This window comes from Epithele typhae (genome assembly GCF_022376455.1).
Source record: "Epithele typhae strain CBS 203.58 chromosome Unknown BXZ73scaffold_7, whole genome shotgun sequence".
NCBI classification, from domain to species: domain Eukaryota; kingdom Fungi; phylum Basidiomycota; class Agaricomycetes; order Polyporales; family Epitheliaceae; genus Epithele; species Epithele typhae.
The window spans coordinates 582,802-603,465 of NW_025954198.1; the positions used below are offsets into that span (position 1 = coordinate 582,802).

Below are 20,664 nucleotides of genomic sequence, written 5' to 3' on the forward strand. Positions count from 1 at the left end.
CTGCGAGCTGCCCTCGCCTGCCCCTTTGACGGTCGCTGACTCGCTCGCCTCGCAGGCGGCGCGGGCGCTGCCACACTTGCCTGTCCGGGCCTCTCGCGGGAGGGAGCGCGAGTGCCTGCATTTCAGAGGTCCGTTTCAGACGCACCCCGGAGATGGCGCCCTGGGCCCAGACCGTCGTAATCCCCTCTCCCTCTCATCCGCCTCCCGCGCCCGCGCTGGCCACACCCCCGCGTGCTCTCGCGCCTTCCCCGGCGTCCAATCCTGTCCGTCGAATCCGCGCCTCCGCCGCTGGCCAATCTGCGCCCCCCCGCCCCCAGCCCAGGCACCTCTGCCCCCCTCGTCCCAGCGAACCCCTGCGCGAGCCACGCGCGAGACAACCATTCTGCGCGCCCTGCTTCTGTGTGCGCGCGCGAGCCAGCGAGAGGGAGCAGGAGGGAGCCCAAAGCGGCGGAGGAGTGCGTTGTCGCCTAATCGGCTTCCTTTGTGGACCGCCTCCGGCGCGGGGCGGCGAGTCCAGAGCGGCCGATGGGCAGCACCCCCGCCCCGTTGCCAACGCCGTGGAAAGACGCCGTGTGGCCTCTCGAATCTGGAATCTGGAGATGCTCGAGGATGGACCCCAGACGTGCTCCCCTCCCGTCTCGGCCTCCCTTCCGGTCCTGCCTATATAGCCCTCTCCGCCACCCACCCTCTCCCTCGTCCCCACTCTTGTCGCCGGCAGCTGCACATACATTGCGCACACCGAGCCCGCACCTGCCCCCTCTGCCCCGAGTCCCGTACGTGTGTGGCCCGCCCTTCGCCGAACGCGTCCGTCGATTGATCGAACCGCTCGCCAGGCTGCAATCATCCCCACTTCCTTTGACCCGGTCAATCGTCCTTTGTGTCCGCCCCACAGGCGCGCGCGCACACACCTCCGTATAACTAGCGTGATCGCCACTCAGTACTCAACTCCAGGCCACTGCCCTAGCCCTCGCGAGCACACACCGCACCCCATGGCCCTCTACGACTCTCCCAGACTCGCGCGCCCGGACGCGCGCAAGCCCTCCGCCCCTGCGCGCGCTCCAGCGGAGCGCCCGACGACGACGACGTACGTCAAAGTCCGCCTCCCCGTCCCGGTCCCGTTCTTCCTCTCAGACGCGTTAGCTCACCTGCCACGCCCCTCCTCCAGCCGCTCCCGCGTATATGCCCAGGCCCTCGACGATGCCCACCACGCGTCCCACTCGTCCCTCAGCCTCTCCCACATGGCTCACCCCTCCGCCGCCTCCGCCTCGATGAAGTTCAACTACATCAAGGCGACCGACAACTGGGCCATGGCGAGCTCCACCACCTCCCTCTCCTCCTTCTCCTCCGCCTCCACCTCCGCCTCTTCGCTTTCGCTATCCTCGTCCAGCTCCTCGCTCCCGCTCTCGTACGCGCGGCACCGCCCCGCGGACGCGGCACTCGTGGGCCAGTCCGAGCGGGACGACGAAGACGACGACGGCGACGAGTCCGAGCACCTCGAGTTCGCCCGCCGCGGCCCGGCCTCGGTCAAGCGCTCCTCCACCATCCGCGCGCGCGAGCAGCGGAACCACCCCCACCCCCACCGCCCGTCCGAGACGCACCACCAGCACCAGCACCACAGCGTCTCCCCCGTGGACTCGCGCCACGAGCGCCAGCGCAGCTGGTCGCCCGAGGTCGAATACCGCCGGCTGCCCCCGATCCGCACCGTGGAGGAGCTCGCGGGCGGGAGCTCCTCGCCCGAGGCGTACGCGTACGACGACGAGCGGCGGGGCGCGCCCGTTCCCGCGCGCCCGCGCTTCGCGCACCATGCGCACAGCTGGGTCTCGGCCTCGACGTCGTCCGCGTCGCCGCCGACGAGCCGGAGCCCGTCCGTGAGCTCGTACGGCGCGCCGCCGGAGTCGATGGACATGGACGTCGACGACGAGCGCGAGCGCTGGGTCAAGCGCGAGGACGCCGACGAGGGCTGCACCCTGCCCCCGCTCTCCGCGATCACGCGCCAGTGCTCGCCGGGCCTCTACCAGCCCATGCCCCGGCGCGCGCAGTACGACGCGCGCGCGCCGCTGAGCCCGTCCGAGGCGTCGTCCCCGAGCCACTCGCCCGACTTCCGCCCGTACTTTGCTCGCGCGCACTCCCACTCCCAGTCTCACGGGCACCCCGCCCGGTCTCTCCCCCGCGGCGCCGAGAACTTGCTCAACCCTGTTCCGTCCTCCTACCAGCCACAGCAGCAGCAACAACCCGCCTGGACGCCGGCCGCGCAGCCTGCGCCGATCCAGAAGAAGTGCCGCTTCGTCCCTGGACTCGTCTCCGCCCCGCGAGAGCACGCCACTCCCTCGGACGACGACGAAGCCGCGGTCACAGGCACCAAGCGCCGCGCCTCGCGCGAATCCTCCCCCGTTGACTACGCCCCTTCCTCCTCGTCCTCCTCTTCATCCTCCTCCTCTTCCTCGTCCGCTCCCTCGCCCCCAACCGCCGCGTTCTCGCCCTCGCCCTACTCTTCTCCCGCCGACTCCCCCGCCGCCCAAGCCTTCGACGACGACGCCGACGCCGACGCCGAGCCCTCACGCAAGCGCGGGCGCGCGGCGACATACGGCGGCGGCGCGGTCTTCTCGCCCGCCGCGCGTACGCCGGGCCGGACGCGCCGCGCGCCGAGCGCGGCCCGCGGGGCGCGATCGTGCCGCAGTACCACTACGACCGCGAGCGCGCGGCGGCGGCGTCCGCGTGCGCGTTCGCCGGGTGCGGCGCGCCGCTGAGCGGGCGCAAGTCCGAGACGGCGAGCCACATGCGCTCGCACTTTCAGGCCGCCGGGGGCGAGACGCTCTGCTGCCCGTGGACGGTCGAGGCCGAGGACGGCCACGGCGGAGGCGGCAGGGTGCCGTGCGGGATGGCGTTCAAGGACAGCGCGAACTTTGGGCGGCACGTGAGCTCGAAGCACATCAAGGCGGAGGAGTACCAGTGCAACCGCTGCGGGCGGCCGTTCGCGCGGCGGGACGCGGCGCTGCGGCACATGAAGACGCTGTGCCGGACCGAGACGGGCGCGGCGCCGCCGAGGAGGCAGAAGAGGACGGGCGCGAAGAGCGGGGGCGAGGAGGTTGGTGAGTGGTCCGCGCTGCGCTCTTTCGCTCGAGTCGGTGCTGATTGTATTGTTTGAACAGACGACGAGTGAACGTGTCGAAGTGCCAAAAACAACCTGTTGTACCAAAAACGTCACGAAAGGAGGGGGATGAGAACGGACATCGGAACCATCTGTATTGTTTATCACCACGGCTACCATTGGATTGGGACTCGCACCCGCACCCTACACGCACATATCCCACACGCGCACTATAACCCCCATCTCATTACACATATTTGCCCTTCGCTCTCGTGGACTGGACGCGGTTCGGTTCGATCGTTAACTTGTCGTATGCTCGCTCGCTCGTCTGCTTGTTTGTGTCAATACCTACATAGACGGATTCTGAACGCACTGCAATGACAATGGACTCGGGAAACTCTTCTGCTACTACGTCCGAGCTCGATCTCACGCGAACCCACAAAGCCGCTGGGAGAGTTGGCTTGAGCACTCACGACACGCGTCATGCGCTCACATGTTCAAGACCCTTCTTGCTTGGCTAACTTAAACAGCTGAGCCCGCGCGCACCGCCTCCCCCCGCACCACGGAACGTCATCTCGACTCGACTCTATATGCGAGCGCCAAACCGCCCCGCGGTGGTGCGCCCGCGTCATGACGCGCGACGACTCGGCTAGCGTCTGGTGCACCATGCTGTGACGTCATGCGCTTGGACGCTCCTTCTTCTGATACCGCCACCATCCGGAACTTTCCCACGCATTGCTGTCACTCGGAGCGGACAGCGATCGTGCGGAGCCACCACTCTAAAAGCTTAACTAAACTTCTTTCTCGTGCAAGTAAAGTACCCCCAGCTAATATGCCCCCAAGCAAGTGGCAGGGGCGACGGCGTCGCCACCAGTAACCTGTAACATGTCAGGAAGCGCCCGCCCGAAAGCTAAAACGTACACGGCCGACGACCTCGACCAGCTCTCCGACGAGCAAGTCCTAGAAGCCCTAAAGGGCGTGGTACCCGACGCAGAAGCCATGAGAGAGACTCTCACCAAGTACCAACTCGAGTGGGATGCCCATGCCGGCCCTTCCCCGGAACAGTTCACACGGGGCTTAGCATCCATCGCGCTCGCACCACCGAAACCCGCAAACGAACTCATCAAGGTCATCGCAGCTATGGCGTTTCTATCGCAAGCAATGGCTGAGGAAACGGTGAGTGCTACTATCGCGAACCGGATCTTGAAAAAGGTGTCGAAGAAGGTGGATGATGTCCACGCGAAGTCGGTGGAGGCGTGCGAGACGGCTATAGAGAAGATGAATGAGACGTGGAGGATGGTGAAGGAGAGAGTGGAGGAGAGCGGAGGTATCGGCGGCTCCCAGATGCAGGGAGACCTTACACCCGCATTGGAAGCCCTAGCAGACCCGTCCTTCGCGACGGTGATCAAGCGGGCAGCGGCAAACGCGTCGACCGCGACGGTGAAGGACGTGCCTGCCCCGGAGCTGAGGAGGGCGTTGGACAGGGCCACACGCAGAGAAAGAGAAGTCTGGATAGACGGAGTTTCGTGCAATGACCAGGCGGGGATGCGGATCACAGAGAAGGTGATGGTGGAGAAGGCGAAGCTGGCGTTGGAGAAAGCGGTGGACGAGGCTGGCCCAATGGACCCCCCACCAGGGGATACTCCACCCAAGGTGGTTGCGGTGTCGTACCTGAAGAAAGGGGGTGTCGCCCTCGAGTTCGAGACAGCAGAGCAGGCGAGATGGCTGGAAGACGAGTTTGGAACACAGGGACCCGTTTTCGCGAAATACCTGACGGTTGGGGCGAGAATCACCCCGCGTCCGTTCAAGGTGGTTGCGGAATATGCCCCGATCACGCTAGACACGCAGGGGGATGCGGCAAAGGGGGCCATAGAAAGAGAGAACGGCCTCGAGATGGGATCTCTACTGGACGTAAGGTGGATCAAAGCCGTTGACAAGCGGCACCCGGAGCAACACACGGCGCACCTTCTGCTGGCGGCGCGCTCAGCGGCGGTGGCGAACGAGATGATACGGAAGGGACTCACCCTTGACAGCAAGAGAGTAGAGGTCCGCAAGGACGCCCCCGATCCCATCCGCTGCGCGAAATGCCAGAGGTACTCACCCTTCCACCTCGCCCAAACATGCCCCGACATCCACGACACGTGCGCCACATGCGCGCAGCCACACCGCACCGACTGCTGCCCAGTCCCGACGAAGGACCGCTTTGCCCACAGCTGCGCCAACTGCGAACGGGAGGGCTACGCCGACAAGAATCACCCGGCATGGAGCAAGGCCTGCCCGGTCTTCAGGGAACAAACCCGACTCAAGTCTGCGCGAGCCGGAGCTGCAAGTTACAGGTACTACCTCACGTCAGACCCCACCTCATGGGAGAAGGCGTCCGACTATCCGGAGGGGATCCAGTCACCAGCGGAGCGTTACAAAGGACAGATACACGCACCCGGCCGCCCTAAATCGGCTCACCCTAAGCCGCCTCAGTCACACAAGCTCTCGGGAGCTAATGCCACACCGCTCGGCCAAGGAGAAGCGGGCTGGATTGGACACGGCCCTCCCTTGAACTATGGGTCGCAGCCCCGACAGCATCGGCAGCCCGCACCGCCCAAACTCGCCGCCATCTTCCGGCAGACACAACTGCAGTTCGGTGCCCGCCACGCACCGGAGGCAGCAGTAACTGAGGAAGGCGAAATCACTGACAACACGCAGCTCACCAACACGCCGGAGGAACACCCCACCACTTTCGACCTCGCCAATGCCATCTGAAACCACGACATGCCCCACCCTGCGAATCTGGCAACAGAACGTCAACAAATCCATCAAAGCCCAGGTGGACACTGGGTGGCGCCAGAATACCCTGCCACTGGCGTTCATATCAATGACAACATACACCGCTACTGGCGTTCGGATAAGCTCATATGAGTGGGCGCTCTATACCTGCTACTACCGTCTATATGTACCACATAGCCACACATATGAGTGCCCTCACACCCTGCCACCTATACATATTATAAAAGTGGCTGCTTATATGAGTGCATCAGTGTCTTTCCCTCATATGAACTTTGTAGCGCCTTGCCACTCATATGAGCTCGTCCCCTCATATGAGCTCGGCGCTCGCCCCCCTCATATGAGCTTGCCCCCCTCATATGAGCTTGCCCCCTCATATGAGCTTGCCCCCTCATATGAGCTCATCGGCGTCTCACCCCTCATATGAGCTTATTAATATCCCACCCTTAATATGAATGCACCAGCATTCCACAGCTCCCATTAGCACATCTGGGAACTGGCATACTCTATTGCATGCCTGTGTTTCTTTGCATGTATAGGTGCACCCATGCCAGAGCAATTCTTCAGCTTATCATATCACTGAGACACAGGAACTGTACTCTGAAAGGACAGGAAACTGCACCAGCTGTGCAACCGAAACAGACAGAATGGGTGCCCATTAGTTCCATTTTTATTCACACAATGCGCAAAGAGAGAGCAAGAAACCCATGATAGAAAGTGCAAGGCTCAAGCCGATCTCCGCAATCGGCAATTGACTCCCCCCGGGGGTCACCTCCGGGCCGGTAATTGACTCCCCCCGGGGGTCGATCTCCGAGTTTTTGATCACCTGTGTATCTCCGAGTTTTTGACCACCTGTGTACCTCCAACTTTTTGATTGCCTGTGTATATTGTCAGCCTTCATTACCAGACTGCCTGTATCTATTACCGAGTTTTTGGACATCTGTGTGTATTACTGCTTTCATTGCCGAGTTTTTGATTGCTGGTGCCTGTTACCGGTCCTCATTACCAACTTTTTGACTGCCTCAATCCATCACTGAGTCTTTGTTCGCCTCCAGCCTTTGACACCGAGTTTTTTATCACTGATATTGGTAATATTAGATGAGTTAGTATGCCTGTACTAAACACCCTCTCCCTAGGAAGTCACCCTTCACAGCTGCATGTGTTGATGGAAATTGACCAAGCTGTTTGCTGGATCAGGTAGTAGCATGCAAGAGCTGTGGGTGTGCAAATCTGGAGGGCAGTAGCTGCAAAAGTGAGGGAGTAATGGGGTATGATATTCTGAAATGACATACCAAACACAGACATGGGATGAGAGTGTATCACATCCCAGACACCTAGATATATTCACAGAGGATGATTTAAATGCAATGCAGGAGAGAGCGCACAGAAATCAGGATTTCTGATGAAGATACAAGATATGTGTGGAAAGTGGAAGTTCTGAGAAAACACAACATGCATAAGTTCATGTGCAGACATTATATCAACAGGCTATTTGCTGCATCACAATTGAGTACTATTGGGGTGCTCAGATCGGAATTTGCAAGCTTATCGGTGATGAGATGCATATGGGGCACCATATGTCATTATTTCATGACATACAGTATCCTGACACAGCATATGCTCCGATTAGAATGCAAAAACATGGAATAGAACGGGGTATAACATAGCTATCCAACGCAGAAAAGACCTTGAAGAACGGTTGAGAATCAGTGGAGATGTGCAAGGTGAGCCAGAAGTGTGGTTGCAGTGAAAAGCGAGGTCAGAGTACATTCAGCATAAACCACACTTCTGGCTCACCTTGCACATCTCCACTGATTCTCAACCGTTCTTCAAGGTCTTTTCTGCGTTGGATAGCTATGTTATACCCCGTTCTATTCCATGTTTTTGCATTCTAATCGGAGCATATGCTGTGTCAGGATACTGTATGTCATGAAATAATGACATATGGTGCCCCATATGCATCTCATCACCGATAAGCTTGCAAATTCCGATCTGAGCACCCCAATAGTACTCAATTGTGATGCAGCAAATAGCCTGTTGATATAATGTCTGCACATGAACTTATGCATGTTGTGTTTTCTCAGAACTTCCACTTTCCACACATATCTTGTATCTTCATCAGAAATCCTGATTTCTGTGCGCTCTCTCCTGCATTGCATTTAAATCATCCTCTGTGAATATATCTAGGTGTCTGGGATGTGATACACTCTCATCCCATGTCTGTGTTTGGTATGTCATTTCAGAATATCATACCCCATTACTCCCTCACTTTTGCAGCTACTGCCCTCCAGATTTGCACACCCACAGCTCTTGCATGCTACTACCTGATCCAGCAAACAGCTTGGTCAATTTCCATCAACACATGCAGCTGTGAAGGGTGACTTCCTAGGGAGAGGGTGTTTAGTACAGGCATACTAACTCATCTAATATTACCAATATCAGTGATAAAAAACTCGGTGTCAAAGGCTGGAGGCGAACAAAGACTCAGTGATGGATTGAGGCAGTCAAAAAGTTGGTAATGAGGACCGGTAACAGGCACCAGCAATCAAAAACTCGGCAATGAAAGCAGTAATACACACAGATGTCCAAAAACTCGGTAATAGATACAGGCAGTCTGGTAATGAAGGCTGACAATATACACAGGCAATCAAAAAGTTGGAGGTACACAGGTGGTCAAAAACTCGGAGATACACAGGTGATCAAAAACTCGGAGATCGACCCCCGGGGGGAGTCAATTACCGGCCCGGAGGTGACCCCCGGGGGGAGTCAATTGCCGATTGCGGAGATCGGCTTGAGCCTTGCACTTTCTATCATGGGTTTCTTGCTCTCTCTTTGCGCATTGTGTGAATAAAAATGGAACTAATGGGCACCCATTCTGTCTGTTTCGGTTGCACAGCTGGTGCAGTTTCCTGTCCTTTCAGAGTACAGTTCCTGTGTCTCAGTGATATGATAAGCTGAAGAATTGCTCTGGCATGGGTGCACCTATACATGCAAAGAAACACAGGCATGCAATAGAGTATGCCAGTTCCCAGATGTGCTAATGGGAGCTGTGGAATGCTGGTGCATTCATATTAAGGGTGGGATATTAATAAGCTCATATGAGGGGTGAGACGCCGATGAGCTCATATGAGGGGGCAAGCTCATATGAGGGGGCAAGCTCATATGAGGGGGGCAAGCTCATATGAGGGGGGCGAGCGCCGAGCTCATATGAGGGGACGAGCTCATATGAGTGGCAAGGCGCTACAAAGTTCATATGAGGGAAAGACACTGATGCACTCATATAAGCAGCCACTTTTATAATATGTATAGGTGGCAGGGTGTGAGGGCACTCATATGTGTGGCTATGTGGTACATATAGACGGTAGTAGCAGGTATAGAGCGCCCACTCATATGAGCTTATCCGAACGCCAGTAGCGGTGTATGTTGTCATTGATATGAACGCCAGTGGCAGGGTATTCTGTCGGCATGCGCTGAGGTGGAAGTCCTGAACACGACAGACCCACGCAACATCGATATCATCGCCTTACAAGAACCTTGGCTGGACGCCAAACGTAACACTCGGGCCACCGGGTACTGGTCCCCGATATACCCTACTAATCACCATACAGACGGCCAGGGGCGATCACGCTCTGTAATACTAATCAACACGCATCTACTTACAGACGGATGGACAGCCATCCCGGTCAGCTCTCCGGACGTCACAGCCGTCACCCTCCAGAGAGCCAACCAAAGACTTCACTTATTCAACCTCTACATCGACCAGGAAGACGACGACGCCCTTCACAAGGCGGCTGCGGTGCTGCAACAACTCACAGGGACGACAGACCACCTCGAAGACTGCCAACATCACGCTATCTGGCTTGGCGACTTCAACAGGCACCACCCGATCTGGGACGAAGCCCGCAACCACCACCTTTTCGATCAACGATCGCTGCGCAAAGCTGAGACGCTGATCAACTACACTCTCGGATGCGGCATGGAGATGGTCCTCGAAGCAGGCGTCCCGACACTACAGGCTCACAACTCGAAGAATCTCACCCGGCCCGATAACGTCTTCGTGTCAGATGCGCTCGCGGAGGCAGTTCTGCGCTGCGAAACACACCCGGACCTACGTCCGGTGAAGACTGACCACTTCCCTGTTAGCACACACATCGACTTCGCGCTCCTCGCGCGAAACCCCCCGGAGCGGAGAGACTTCCAGGCGGTCGACTGGGAAGAGTTCAACCAGATCGTAACTGACGCACTGCAGGACATAGACACGGACACCCCCATCGCCTCACGGGAGGAGTTTGAGCAGGTGCTCGACCGCATCATGGCAGCACTTACTGCAGCTGTAGAGCACGCAGTACCCATCCGTAAGCCAATCCCGTTCGCCAAACGCTGGTGGTCCGAGGAGCTAGCGAAGAAGCGAAGACACACGCAGAGCCTATGGCGAGATCACCACGCTAACAGAGGCACACCAGACCACCCATCACACAGGATCTACAAGAGAGCACGCAACCGGTACAATGATGCGATAGAAGCAGCGAAGAGAGACTGCTGGAACTCATACCTCGACTCACTGGACCGTACAACGCTCTGGACAGCACACCGGTTCCTCAAGAAGGGCCCGACAGACGGCGGAGCAACTCGGATCCCACCACTGGTCACCATGGACGCCACGGGCGCGAAGAGAACCGCTACCACGAACGCTGACAAAGGCAAGATCTTATACGACGCATTCTTCCTGCCACCGGGGGACCTCCCAAACCTCCCCGACGACTTCGACTACCCCACCCCTTCGTTCACCTTCAAGCCACCCTCTGACAGACAGATCGCTGCAGCGATTGGAGACCTCCGCATGCACAAGGCGCCGGGCCCAGACCAGCTCCCAAACGAAGTTTACCGCTACTGCGCCAACACACTGACCCCGCACCTGGGACGCCTCTTCCGAGCCACCTTCACACTACACTACTACCCGCCCCGCTGGAAGGAGTCGGACACGATAGTCCTCCGCAAACCGGGCCGTCCGGACTACGCGATTGCAAAGGCGTACCGCCCCATCGCACTGCTGAGCTGTATGTCCAAAATCCTCTCTCGCTGTGTTGCGGACACGTTGGTCTACCAAGCGGAGAAGCACTCCCTGCTAGCTAACTACCAGTTTGGCGGCCGCCCGGGCCGCACGACGTCGGACTCCATCCACCTGGTCACGAAACTCGTCAAAGACGCGTGGAGGGGACGCAAGGTCGCATCCATTCTATTCCTCGACATCAAATCCGCCTTTCCGGCAGCCACGCCAGAGCGGCTCTTCCACAACATGCGCATGCGAGGTGTCCCACAGGTAATCACCGACTGGCTGCGTGACAAGCTCACCGGCCGGCGCACGACACTCAAGTACGATGACTACTCCACCCCCGCTTTCGACATTCACAGTGGGATCGACCAAGGGTGCCCGCTCTCGGTTATCCTTTACGCTTTCTACAACTCGGACTTGCTCGACGCGGCAGACCCCACAACCCGGCTCACGGCAGTCGGGTCCATGGACGACGTGGCAGTAATCGCGACGGCTGACACTTTTGAGCAGACACACAACATGCTCCGACACTTCATGACAAAGAAGGGCGGGGGTTTCGAGTGGTCACGACTACACCACTCCGAGTTCTCAGTAGACAAATTCGCACTCCTCAACTGTGCAAGGAAAATCAAGGAACTTGGCCCCGCGCTCGAGCTTGAAGAACACGTCATCCCTGCGCAAGCGGTATGCCGATTCCTCGGAGTCCTCCTCGACCGACAGCTCCGCTTCCACCAGCATGTCGCCTACGCCCTCGCCAAGGGCGCTGCCTGTATCGCAGCTATCCGGCGACTGGCAGGTGTACGACACGGAGCGGCACCCACAGTGATGAAGAGGCTCTACCTAGCAGTGGCAATCCCGACCGCCCTCTATGCAGCTGACACCTTCCTCCTCCCCGATCGACAAGGACGCGACGGCAGCAGGGTACGAGGCTCCGTTGGCGCAGTCAGAAAGCTGGCCACTCTGCAACGCCAGGCACTGCTACTCATCACCGGAGCGATGCGCAATACCGCGACGGACGTGATGGAGGTTCACGCCGGACTCCTACCCTTCCGCCTCCTCGTCGACAAGCTCTGCCACCGAGCAGCAGTTCGACTGTGCACTCTACCCAAGTCCCATCCACTCCATCCCCACATCGCGCGGGCCAGCAAGCTCACCCCGAAACGACATCACTCCGCCCTCCACACAATGTTCCGTGCATATGGTGCCACGCTAAACCCCGCAGCTACAGAAACCATCCTGCCGGTCCGCAACCACCCAGCGTGGCGCCCTCGTACACGCATCAGCATCGCGGGATCGAAGGATGAAGCGGAGCTCGAAGACGAGCAATGGGAGCGTAAGACAGGATTGAAAATCTATACTGACGGGTCAGTAATCGACGGAAAGGTCGGAGCAGCAGCGGTACTAGTAAGACCAGGGAACCCCAGACGACCAAAAATCCTCCGCTACCGCCTAGGCCCCGCGACATCCCACCACGTCTGCAACGCGGAGACGAGCGGGATAGTGATGGGGGTACACATGGTACGCCAAGAAGCCCAGCTACCCGGCCGCCCCTCTATCGCGCTCGACAACCAAGCAGCAATACGCGCAACTCAATCCAGGAAGCCGAAATCGGGGCACTACCTCACTGACCACATCCATGCAGAGCTCCGCAAGACGTCCGCGAAGCACCCCAATGCCAAACCAACAACACTTCGCTGGGTACCGGGCCACCTTGGCATCGCAGGGAACGAGCTTGCAGATGAACACGCGAAGCGCGCAGCAGCGGGCGATGTCAGCAACCCGAAGAGACTCCCTGCCTGCCTTAACAAGGCACTCCCCGCCTGCGCGGCCGCGCTCCGCGCGACACACCTCACCCTCCTGCAGACGGAAGCCAAGAAGGGCTGGAGCATATCGCCTCGATACCCCAAGATCAACCAAATCGACCCCTCACTACCCTCCAAGTCGTTTCTTGACCTCATTGCACCACTCTCGCGCCGACAAGCAAGTCTCCTCATCCAGCTCCGCACGGGCCACGTCCCCCTCCACGCCCATCTCCACCGCATACGACGCGCAGACACAGATATATGCCCGGCGTGCGGAGTGGGGGCCGAAACGGTAATACACTTCCTCCTCCGCTGCCCCGCATACTCGCGCGAGCGCATGGCGCATATTCACATGAAGCTAGGGCGTAAGGGAGGGAAACTCGAGCACCTACTGAACAGCGCCGAAGCGCTCCCACAGCTTTTTGCGTACATCGACGCGACGGAACGCCTCCGGCAGACGTTTGGGGCTCTCACCAACCCCGAAGACTCCACCCCTGCCCCACGACCACCCGCAGCGCCTGCAAGCCGTCGAACACGCCAGCGCGCACAACCCCCTCGGCAACCCCCTCCACCGACACGACAACAACGGCGTACCTCCCCCGACGCGCGCACAGCCCGCCCGCCGCGAGCCGGAACTGCACGTTAGACACCATGCGGACGATATCTCCCGTCGAGCAGACAGCTACCCCGTCCTCCCCCCCCTCCCCTCCTACCGACCACGCTGATTAGTGTACAACAACGGAGTAGAGCACACGCACAGCGAAATACCCGCACGAAGACAGGGATCCCGAGACGGAGTCCGTCCGGGCTCGTACGACCACCCGCAGCGCTTGGGCAACGCATGCGAAAGTGAATAGGTGGCGGACGAGCCGTCCGGCGACCGGAGTTGAGGGAACTCCCATCCAGCAAGCTGCGCGGTGCACGAAGTGCAAATTGCTCCCTTCCACAATGTATGATACTGCGTCGGCACCCCTACACTACACTGAACCGATTCCTCCTGCCCATCCCGGCCGCCCGTCCTAATTCTCCCATCTCCCACCTCCGCCCTCCCTCCTTCACTCTACTCCCCCGCACCCACCCTGCCGCTCGGTCGTCTCCCCTCCTCCCACTCCCACCCCATACTCCCCCACCACCACCACCCGCGAGGCCACGGCCGCCTCGCTCCAGAGGCCAAAACACACGACTCGGAGTAGGCACTCCCCCGGCGCTCAGAGGCCGCGGAGGAAGCTGGCGAACCTGGGCGGGCGGAGCGGAGGTCATGTATGGTACCCTCCGGCACTCACCCCCACTCTCGCATCCGCACCCACTGCCCCCTTCGCTACCCACTCACCCCGTTTCGACTGTGCAACGGCTAGACCCCTCTGGCCACCCCGGCCCCCGTGCCGACACGTCTTCCGTCCCGTATACGCATTTCATTCCCCGCTAGATAGACTTGTACGTATCGCCTACCATAGGGCTCGGCCCTCCAGGGCGTTAAACAGGAAATAAACAAACAAACAAAACGTCATGCGCTTGGTGCTTATATGCCCGCACAGTCCGCCGAGAGAGGGGCACGAACCGCACAATTTCCCTCACACACAACCACCAACGCACCCAGCTTTACTACGCAACTCTTTACCTCTCCTCACTGCACACGATGTCCGACCTCCTGAACAAGCTGAGCGGCGCGGTCTCCGGCCAGAGCGGCGCGAACAACAGTGCTGGCATGGGCACGACCTCTGGGGGCGGCATGCAGCAGACGGGCGAGAAGAAGGACTGGCTCGACAAGGGCATCGCCGCCGCGGGCAAGAAGCTCGGCGTCAACGTCGTGCGTCGCGTTTTTCTGGCTCTGCAGCGTGCGCTCGAGGAGAGGCTGACGGTTTCGGCGCAGAGCGATCGGAACGCGGACAAGGTCGGGGACTTTGCGAACAACCAGTTCTCGAAGAAGGAAGGTGTGTTCTCAGTTTTGCGAGTTTTCACCCCTCTGTTGGAGCGACATGGCTGACCGGGGGTGCTTGCGTGCCTTAGGTCACGGTCTTCCCGGTGTGCACTAGACGTGCGATGCGACGATGAACACAATGCATGGATGTAGCATAACATATTTGTACAACGTGTTGTAATTATATCGTCTCCGTATTCTGTTCAGCACGTTTGCGAGTTTGGATCGATGCAAGTGGAGAGTCGTCGACACAAGGCTGGCGAAAGCACTCGTCCGTCGGGCCTTCCTGCCCCTCCTCCGCGACCACCTCCACCCACATGCGACACGCCCTTCTGGGACGGGTTCGCGTCCTGGAAGCTGTAGAGTACATTAGCTCGAGGTTTCGGCCATTGGACGAACAAACGTTAGCACATCAGAACAGACTTATGTGGTGGTCGGGTCAATGTAGGTACCCACGTGACAACCATATTGTGAAGGAGCATTACAGCCGATTTAAGTGCCGGCAAAAATCCAAGCTCCGTCTACATTTTGTTTGTGCTGAATCTGAAACAAGCAGTCACTGTCTGTCGGTATGCGAGGTCGCCAGGAAGGGACTTCCATATGTCGGCATCTACGGCTTGTAATATACATTGTATTTCCCTCCAGGAACGTTCAAGGGAGGCCCTTGTACTTGTTGAGGAATTTCACAGTCGCTTCAAACGACCCTTCCTTTCCTGCCTTAACCTGGGGTTTGCTCTGAGACCGACGTATTAGAAAGCAAGCCGGTGATCTGCAGCACAGGACACCGACCATATCCCCGCGGACCGCAAAGCCGTGCTTGCACCCCGGCCAGTACGTGCGCTCGTAGCCGGGCGCGAACCGGCCGTTCCCGAGAATCTCGTCCGCCTTCGCTTGCGCCTCGGCCGGGAAGCTACTGTCCTCCTCGCAGCTGTTGATGAGCAGCGGCGCCTTTGCCTTCTGTGCGTACTCCTGCCGCGTCCCCATCAGTGACATCCGTGCTTCGCGTCTGGCACCGAGCCAACTGAGGAAGGCGTACCTCGAGGTCTTCAGGGTTGCGCAAGCGCGACGGGTGGGACACGACGGTGACCTGCGCGTCCCCCTTGAGCGCGAGGTGCCACGCCGGCGGCGCGCCGAAGCAGTACCCGGTCGTGGCGATCCAAGTGACGCCCTCGGCCTTGAGCGCGGCGACGACGCCGTCGAGCGCGGACGTCCAGCTCTCCGGCCCGTGGCGGCCCACCCAGCCTTCGCGGTCGAAGGAGCCGGGGGGCAGAGACATGAAGTTCTCGGGGAGGGCCTCGCCCTGGAAGAGGTCGGGCATGACGGCGCGGTAGCCGTTGCGCGCGAAGTCGTCGACGAGGAGCTGCAGAGGAGCGTGCGCGAGGTGAGCTTGAGACGCGCGCGCGAGGGATCGAGAGGTGGACCTTGTTGTTGACGAGAGGGATCCCGAAGACGTCTGATAGGAAGAGCACAACTTTCGCCTTGTCGTGATCGCCGGCGGGTGTTCCGACGTAGCACTCGACGCCGCTGATCTGGTCGATCTTGCCTGGGTGGAAGGTTGATTATTGCTGTGAGTTTTTCCACAAAGACAGTCCAGACGGCTCATGAACACGCACCCTCTGGTTCACCTTCGTGGCGGACACCTGCACAAGCGCGTAAATACAGGGTCGAATGGCATCATGCGGCGGTATTGCACGCATCACACATACCAATGAAGCAATCGTCGCACATGGGTCCCGACATGTTCCTTCTTGTGAGATGGGTGAGTCGAGTGCCAGAAGTTGGTACGAAGGAAGAAGATCTTGAGTGAGAAAAAAGGAGATGGGCCCTTTGCCTTTATATCCGGGGAGTCCTCACGGTCATGTGCCTATTTTGGTATATTTTGTACTATTCGGGCTGTCAGAAACATCCCGCGAGGGACGAGCGGAGTGGGTGGTGGGGCACGGGATGTCCACAGCCGGCGAGTGGACGGCGATTGGGTGGTTCCCGCGAGGACCCACCGCGAGCTCCGGAGTCGGAGGACTTTCGGCCGATAAGCCGACGGCCTTTTTGGGGGCTCTCATGCGTCCGTCAGCGATCGTAGCAATGAATTCGTAATGGATACATCACTGCTGTCCTACTCGACTCGTACAACATCCCAACGCTGTTCCTTCGTTCAAAAGCTTCCATCTTCAAATTGCAACAGGCGCAGCAGGTCGTTTCTTCCGAAAGTCCGACGGGCAGCACTTCATCCACGAAACAGTCCGTAAGCATCACATTTACTGGTGCTCGATAGCCATAAGAGAGCCGACGAAGGTCATGAGCTGCGGAAAGGTGTCAGCATCACGTCTGGTAGCTTGCAGTAGCATGAACGTACGAGGCGAGGGCGGACGTCGACGATATCCTCGGGTACAAGGAAGATCAGCGCGTTCATCTTACGCGCGATCGAGATGGCAAGTTTGGCTGCAGGAAAGGGTCAGTCTAGATGTTTTTGTCCAGCGACATCTTTACTTACCATTCTGTCTGCGCTCTTCGTAATCTCCGGACTCGCTGACATTGATGACCATAGATTGGTCGACGATACCAGGACGGAGTGCCTCAAGCAAGTCAAGGAAGAAGATACCCGTGGAGAGAGACGGGTCCTTGAACGAGCGCGCCGGACGGACGCCTGGTTTTGCCTTGGCGGCCGTGGCGTTGGCCCATTTAAGGATCTCCGTGTCGGTGATTGGGCGTCCCTTGCCAGATAGTGAAGTAAGAGTCTGCGTGATGTTTTTCCTGCAGACGATACGGCTCAGTATATGCAGGATATCAACCCATTGCCGTACTCACCTCATAAGCTGCCAAACGAGGCCGAGCACAAGTGTCTTGCTGCCATCGACGATGTCCGATCCCTGAATGCCAACGAGACTCATACCACTCTGCTTGCCCAGGTCAACGACGTAGTTGCAGTTCTCCACCTGCTTGAAGCGCGACAGCTTTGACATGTTCGGCGTCACCCCTATCTCTTCGGCCTCCTCTCCGTCTGCATACACCGGCTCCGGCCCTGCACCTGCCTTCGGCTTGGACACGCGTCGCCAGACGACGGACCCGGGCATGATCTTATCGAACGCCTGGAGGATGACGACACCGTCGCGTAGATTCTCGAACAGGTTGAATACGGACGGCTCGACACCGAGTGAGTTGAGCCAGAGGGTGAACACGCGCGCCTCGCGTTCGCCTTCGGCGTCGAAGTCCTCGACCACGCCGTAGTCCTTCGCCTCTTGTTCATCCAGGGGCTCGAGGCCGGGGTAGTTGTTGAACAGGTTCGCAACGAAGGCAAGATTGAGGCGCGGGTTGCCAGAAACGAGGGAGGCGGGCGTAAGATACTTCTTGCAACCGATGGCATCTGCGTTTTGTAGAACCTGTCATGGTATTTCAGGCGTGACAGTATCAATTACGCGGGCTGAACTCACCTGCTCGGCGCGCTGACGGATGTCCCGAGTCTGTAGGGGGGCGGTGGAACATTTGTCGGGCACAAGCTGATGCAAAAGCACGGTGTAGTTCTCTCCGTCGGAGACATCTCGACTGAAGTTGTTCACTCTGGCAATGCAAATGAGTAAAGGAGATCGCGTGGAATATCTGGAGCGTACCTCCGTTTCCAACCCGCTGCCTTCAAGTGGTAGTTGAACCATCGCAGGAGAATCTGGTCAGGCGTCAAGCGAAGCAGGTCCTCGATCGTCTCGCCTTCCTCGCACAAGCGATACAGCTCGGGATGAAGTTTGATGTCGACTTGGGCCAACAAACCGCGACGGATGACTTGCCAGATGAGACCGAGGATAAGATGCTCACGTCCCTCCGCAATATCCGCGGAACCGATGTTGACGACCGAGCATCCAATGGCCTTGGCCGAGGTGATGACAATGTTGTTGTTCTCAGTCATTTGGAAGGCATTCAGTGGCTTCCTCGCAGTCGGCTTGTTCAGTACACGAGAATCGATTGTGTCAGGGACCGAGTCATTGATCAGCTTGCACAGAACGAGACCGTCTCGACACTCGTCGAAGAGCTGCATGGTGTTGGTAGGAATGGGAATCCTTCCTGCGAGGTCTGCATCTCCTTCCAAAACCTAAATATATTATCAGCATTCATGTCGCTGTTGTCCATTCCGTGAAGATAGACAGCCAAGCAGCACAACTTCCAAGCTTCCTTCCCATGCGATCGGCAAGTGTACACGGTTGACACACGCGCCTGCGTCGGACTTCAAGATATAGACTCACCGAATTAATGTGATTTGCGAACTCGGACTTCTCTTCCTCGTTGATGGTGTGGCTGACATTCGCATTTGAGCCTTGCATTGTAACCTTTCCGGCTCGTGAGGGGAGGATCGACTCCTTCGCTTGACTGCGAAGCTTCACGTTGAGCTATACGCAGGTTGAGGCAGTCCCAAGATCAGCTGATATGCTTGGATCTGAAGTATGTAGGGCGCACCTCTACCCAATCCTCAAGCTCTACCTTCCCACTCGAGTCGACGGAAACGTGCTTCAGGACTTCTCGTGCGCGATCATAAGACTCTCCGTTCGCTTGCAGAGACTGGAGCACCGTCTGCTTGTCCACGCGTCCTGGGCTGTCCGTCGTGATCGCACTGTGCGCGAGGAGCTCAGATCGGCGTCGCAATCTTGCCGAGGGGGCACGGGAAGGGGACGTACTTGAAGCGGCTGATGAGGTCGAACATCTCATCCTGCGACACCTCCGGGTACTTCTTGCGCAATCTGAGGGCCTCCATGGCAAATGGCGAGGGGAGCGGTGGGGTACGTGGGGGAGGGGGAAGAGAATGGAGATGAGGGTGAGGTTGGTGGCGGGTGTGGCCGCGCCCACTGACGTCGTTGCCGGATATATGCGGCGGCGCGCGGACCCGTCGCCCTGCACACTCTGTAAGCGCGGCGCCCAAAACTTACCTCTACCCACTGCGCCTGCGCAGCTGCATCGCCCTCTTGTTTCACGGACTGCGCTGCGCTGTTTCTCGGTGTGGAGGCCGACTCGGAGCACTCTGTTGGAGCCCCGCCCATGCGTTCATCATGGATGAGTCGAAGCTAAGCACTGCGGGCGCGCCGACGTGCCAAGCCTGGTGAGTGCGTATATGCTGCTGTTCTCCGCTTGGGCGATGTCGCGTGCAGCGCTTTTTATGGCTCGATGCTTTCTTGGCAGGAAAACTCAGCGTATCGTCCTCACGAGCGAGGTCAGCGCCCGTCACGTATAGCAATGATGACTGTATTACAATGACTCACACTCACGGCAGTCATGTTCTAGTGCTTTCTGTGACAAGCGTCTTGAACCCGGCTTGAAGTGCTAGAACTCGTCCGTCAACCGTTCCGACCAACGGCTGTCTTTGGTTTCCCAACCTGTCTTCGAGGTATGTCACTTGCCCAGGCTGGCTGAGAGGAACGTATGAGAGCGCACAGGGCAAGGTCGTCGCGCCTAACCTTGCGTTGTAGTTCAACACCACGAGGCTCTTCCAGTTTGTCTCGTGAGCTCGCTTGCGTAGCTGGAAGTAGTCTCGTGGCACGCCTCTACCTGACTGGTACATGATTTACATCGTGGAAACATTGCCCTTCGGTCTTGTTTCCGGGATGCCGGGGCGAGACCCTCGTGTCCATCAGCCATTGCTCTAGCTTCGCCGCACTACTACATTGACACCCTCTTCTCATCGGTGAGTCTAGGTCCAGGCCGATGTCCGTTCAAACCAGGGTCGGAGCAAAATTCTCCGCGTTGGACGGACCGGACCCCGGTGTCCAACGTGCCCTACGGCTTCTGACAAGTCATAATCCACGTTGACACGCCAGTCCTGCGGCTTTATTCACCTATACGGATACGCCATTTTTAACACCCAATCCAGATCTCGGCGAGCGACTGTTCGTCCAGCGTCACCGAATCGTCATCATCCACATAATGAGCCGCACGTTGTAGATTTCGGAGCGCCCGCATGCCAACCAACGGGGGCGCACCTGACTTCGAGTCCTCAAGTTCACCCGCCTCATGTGCAGCGTGTTCGTGTCCCGTGGACCGGATACCGTTC

General features: G+C 58.6%; 4 protein-coding genes across 4 annotated transcripts; 2 read left to right on the forward strand and 2 right to left on the reverse strand.

Moving 5' to 3' along the window:
* Positions 1-989: 989 nt before the first annotated feature.
* BXZ73DRAFT_75218 (uncharacterized protein) lies at positions 990-3,160 on the forward strand (the record flags this gene model as incomplete). The annotated part of the gene is made up of 3 exons (XM_048022175.1): positions 990-2,597; positions 2,678-3,089; positions 3,150-3,160. The coding sequence occupies 3 exons, from the start codon at positions 990-992 to the stop codon at positions 3,158-3,160; spliced, it is 2,031 nt and encodes a 676-aa protein (XP_047880981.1).
* An 11,197-nt stretch (positions 3,161-14,357) lies between these two features.
* BXZ73DRAFT_98480 (uncharacterized protein) lies at positions 14,358-14,754 on the forward strand (the record flags this gene model as incomplete). Its single annotated transcript, XM_048027698.1, has 3 exons — positions 14,358-14,528; positions 14,592-14,652; positions 14,729-14,754. 3 exons carry the CDS (start codon positions 14,358-14,360, stop codon positions 14,752-14,754), a joined length of 258 nt encoding a protein of 85 aa, XP_047880982.1.
* A 536-nt stretch (positions 14,755-15,290) lies between these two features.
* Positions 15,291-16,379, reverse strand: BXZ73DRAFT_75219 (dienelactone hydrolase endo-1,3,1,4-beta-D-glucanase; the record flags this gene model as incomplete). The annotated part of the gene is made up of 6 exons (XM_048022176.1): positions 15,291-15,374; positions 15,429-15,608; positions 15,676-15,999; positions 16,061-16,182; positions 16,253-16,279; positions 16,346-16,379. 6 exons carry the CDS (start codon positions 16,377-16,379, stop codon positions 15,291-15,293), a joined length of 771 nt encoding a protein of 256 aa, XP_047880983.1.
* Positions 16,380-16,894: 515 nt separating this feature from the next.
* Positions 16,895-19,374, reverse strand: BXZ73DRAFT_98482 (fimbrin; the record flags this gene model as incomplete). Its single annotated transcript, XM_048027699.1, has 9 exons — positions 16,895-16,939; positions 16,993-17,078; positions 17,131-17,390; positions 17,445-18,016; positions 18,068-18,194; positions 18,245-18,717; positions 18,869-19,012; positions 19,080-19,233; positions 19,298-19,374. 9 exons carry the CDS (start codon positions 19,372-19,374, stop codon positions 16,895-16,897), a joined length of 1,938 nt encoding a protein of 645 aa, XP_047880984.1.
* Positions 19,375-20,664: the final 1,290 nt, after the last annotated feature.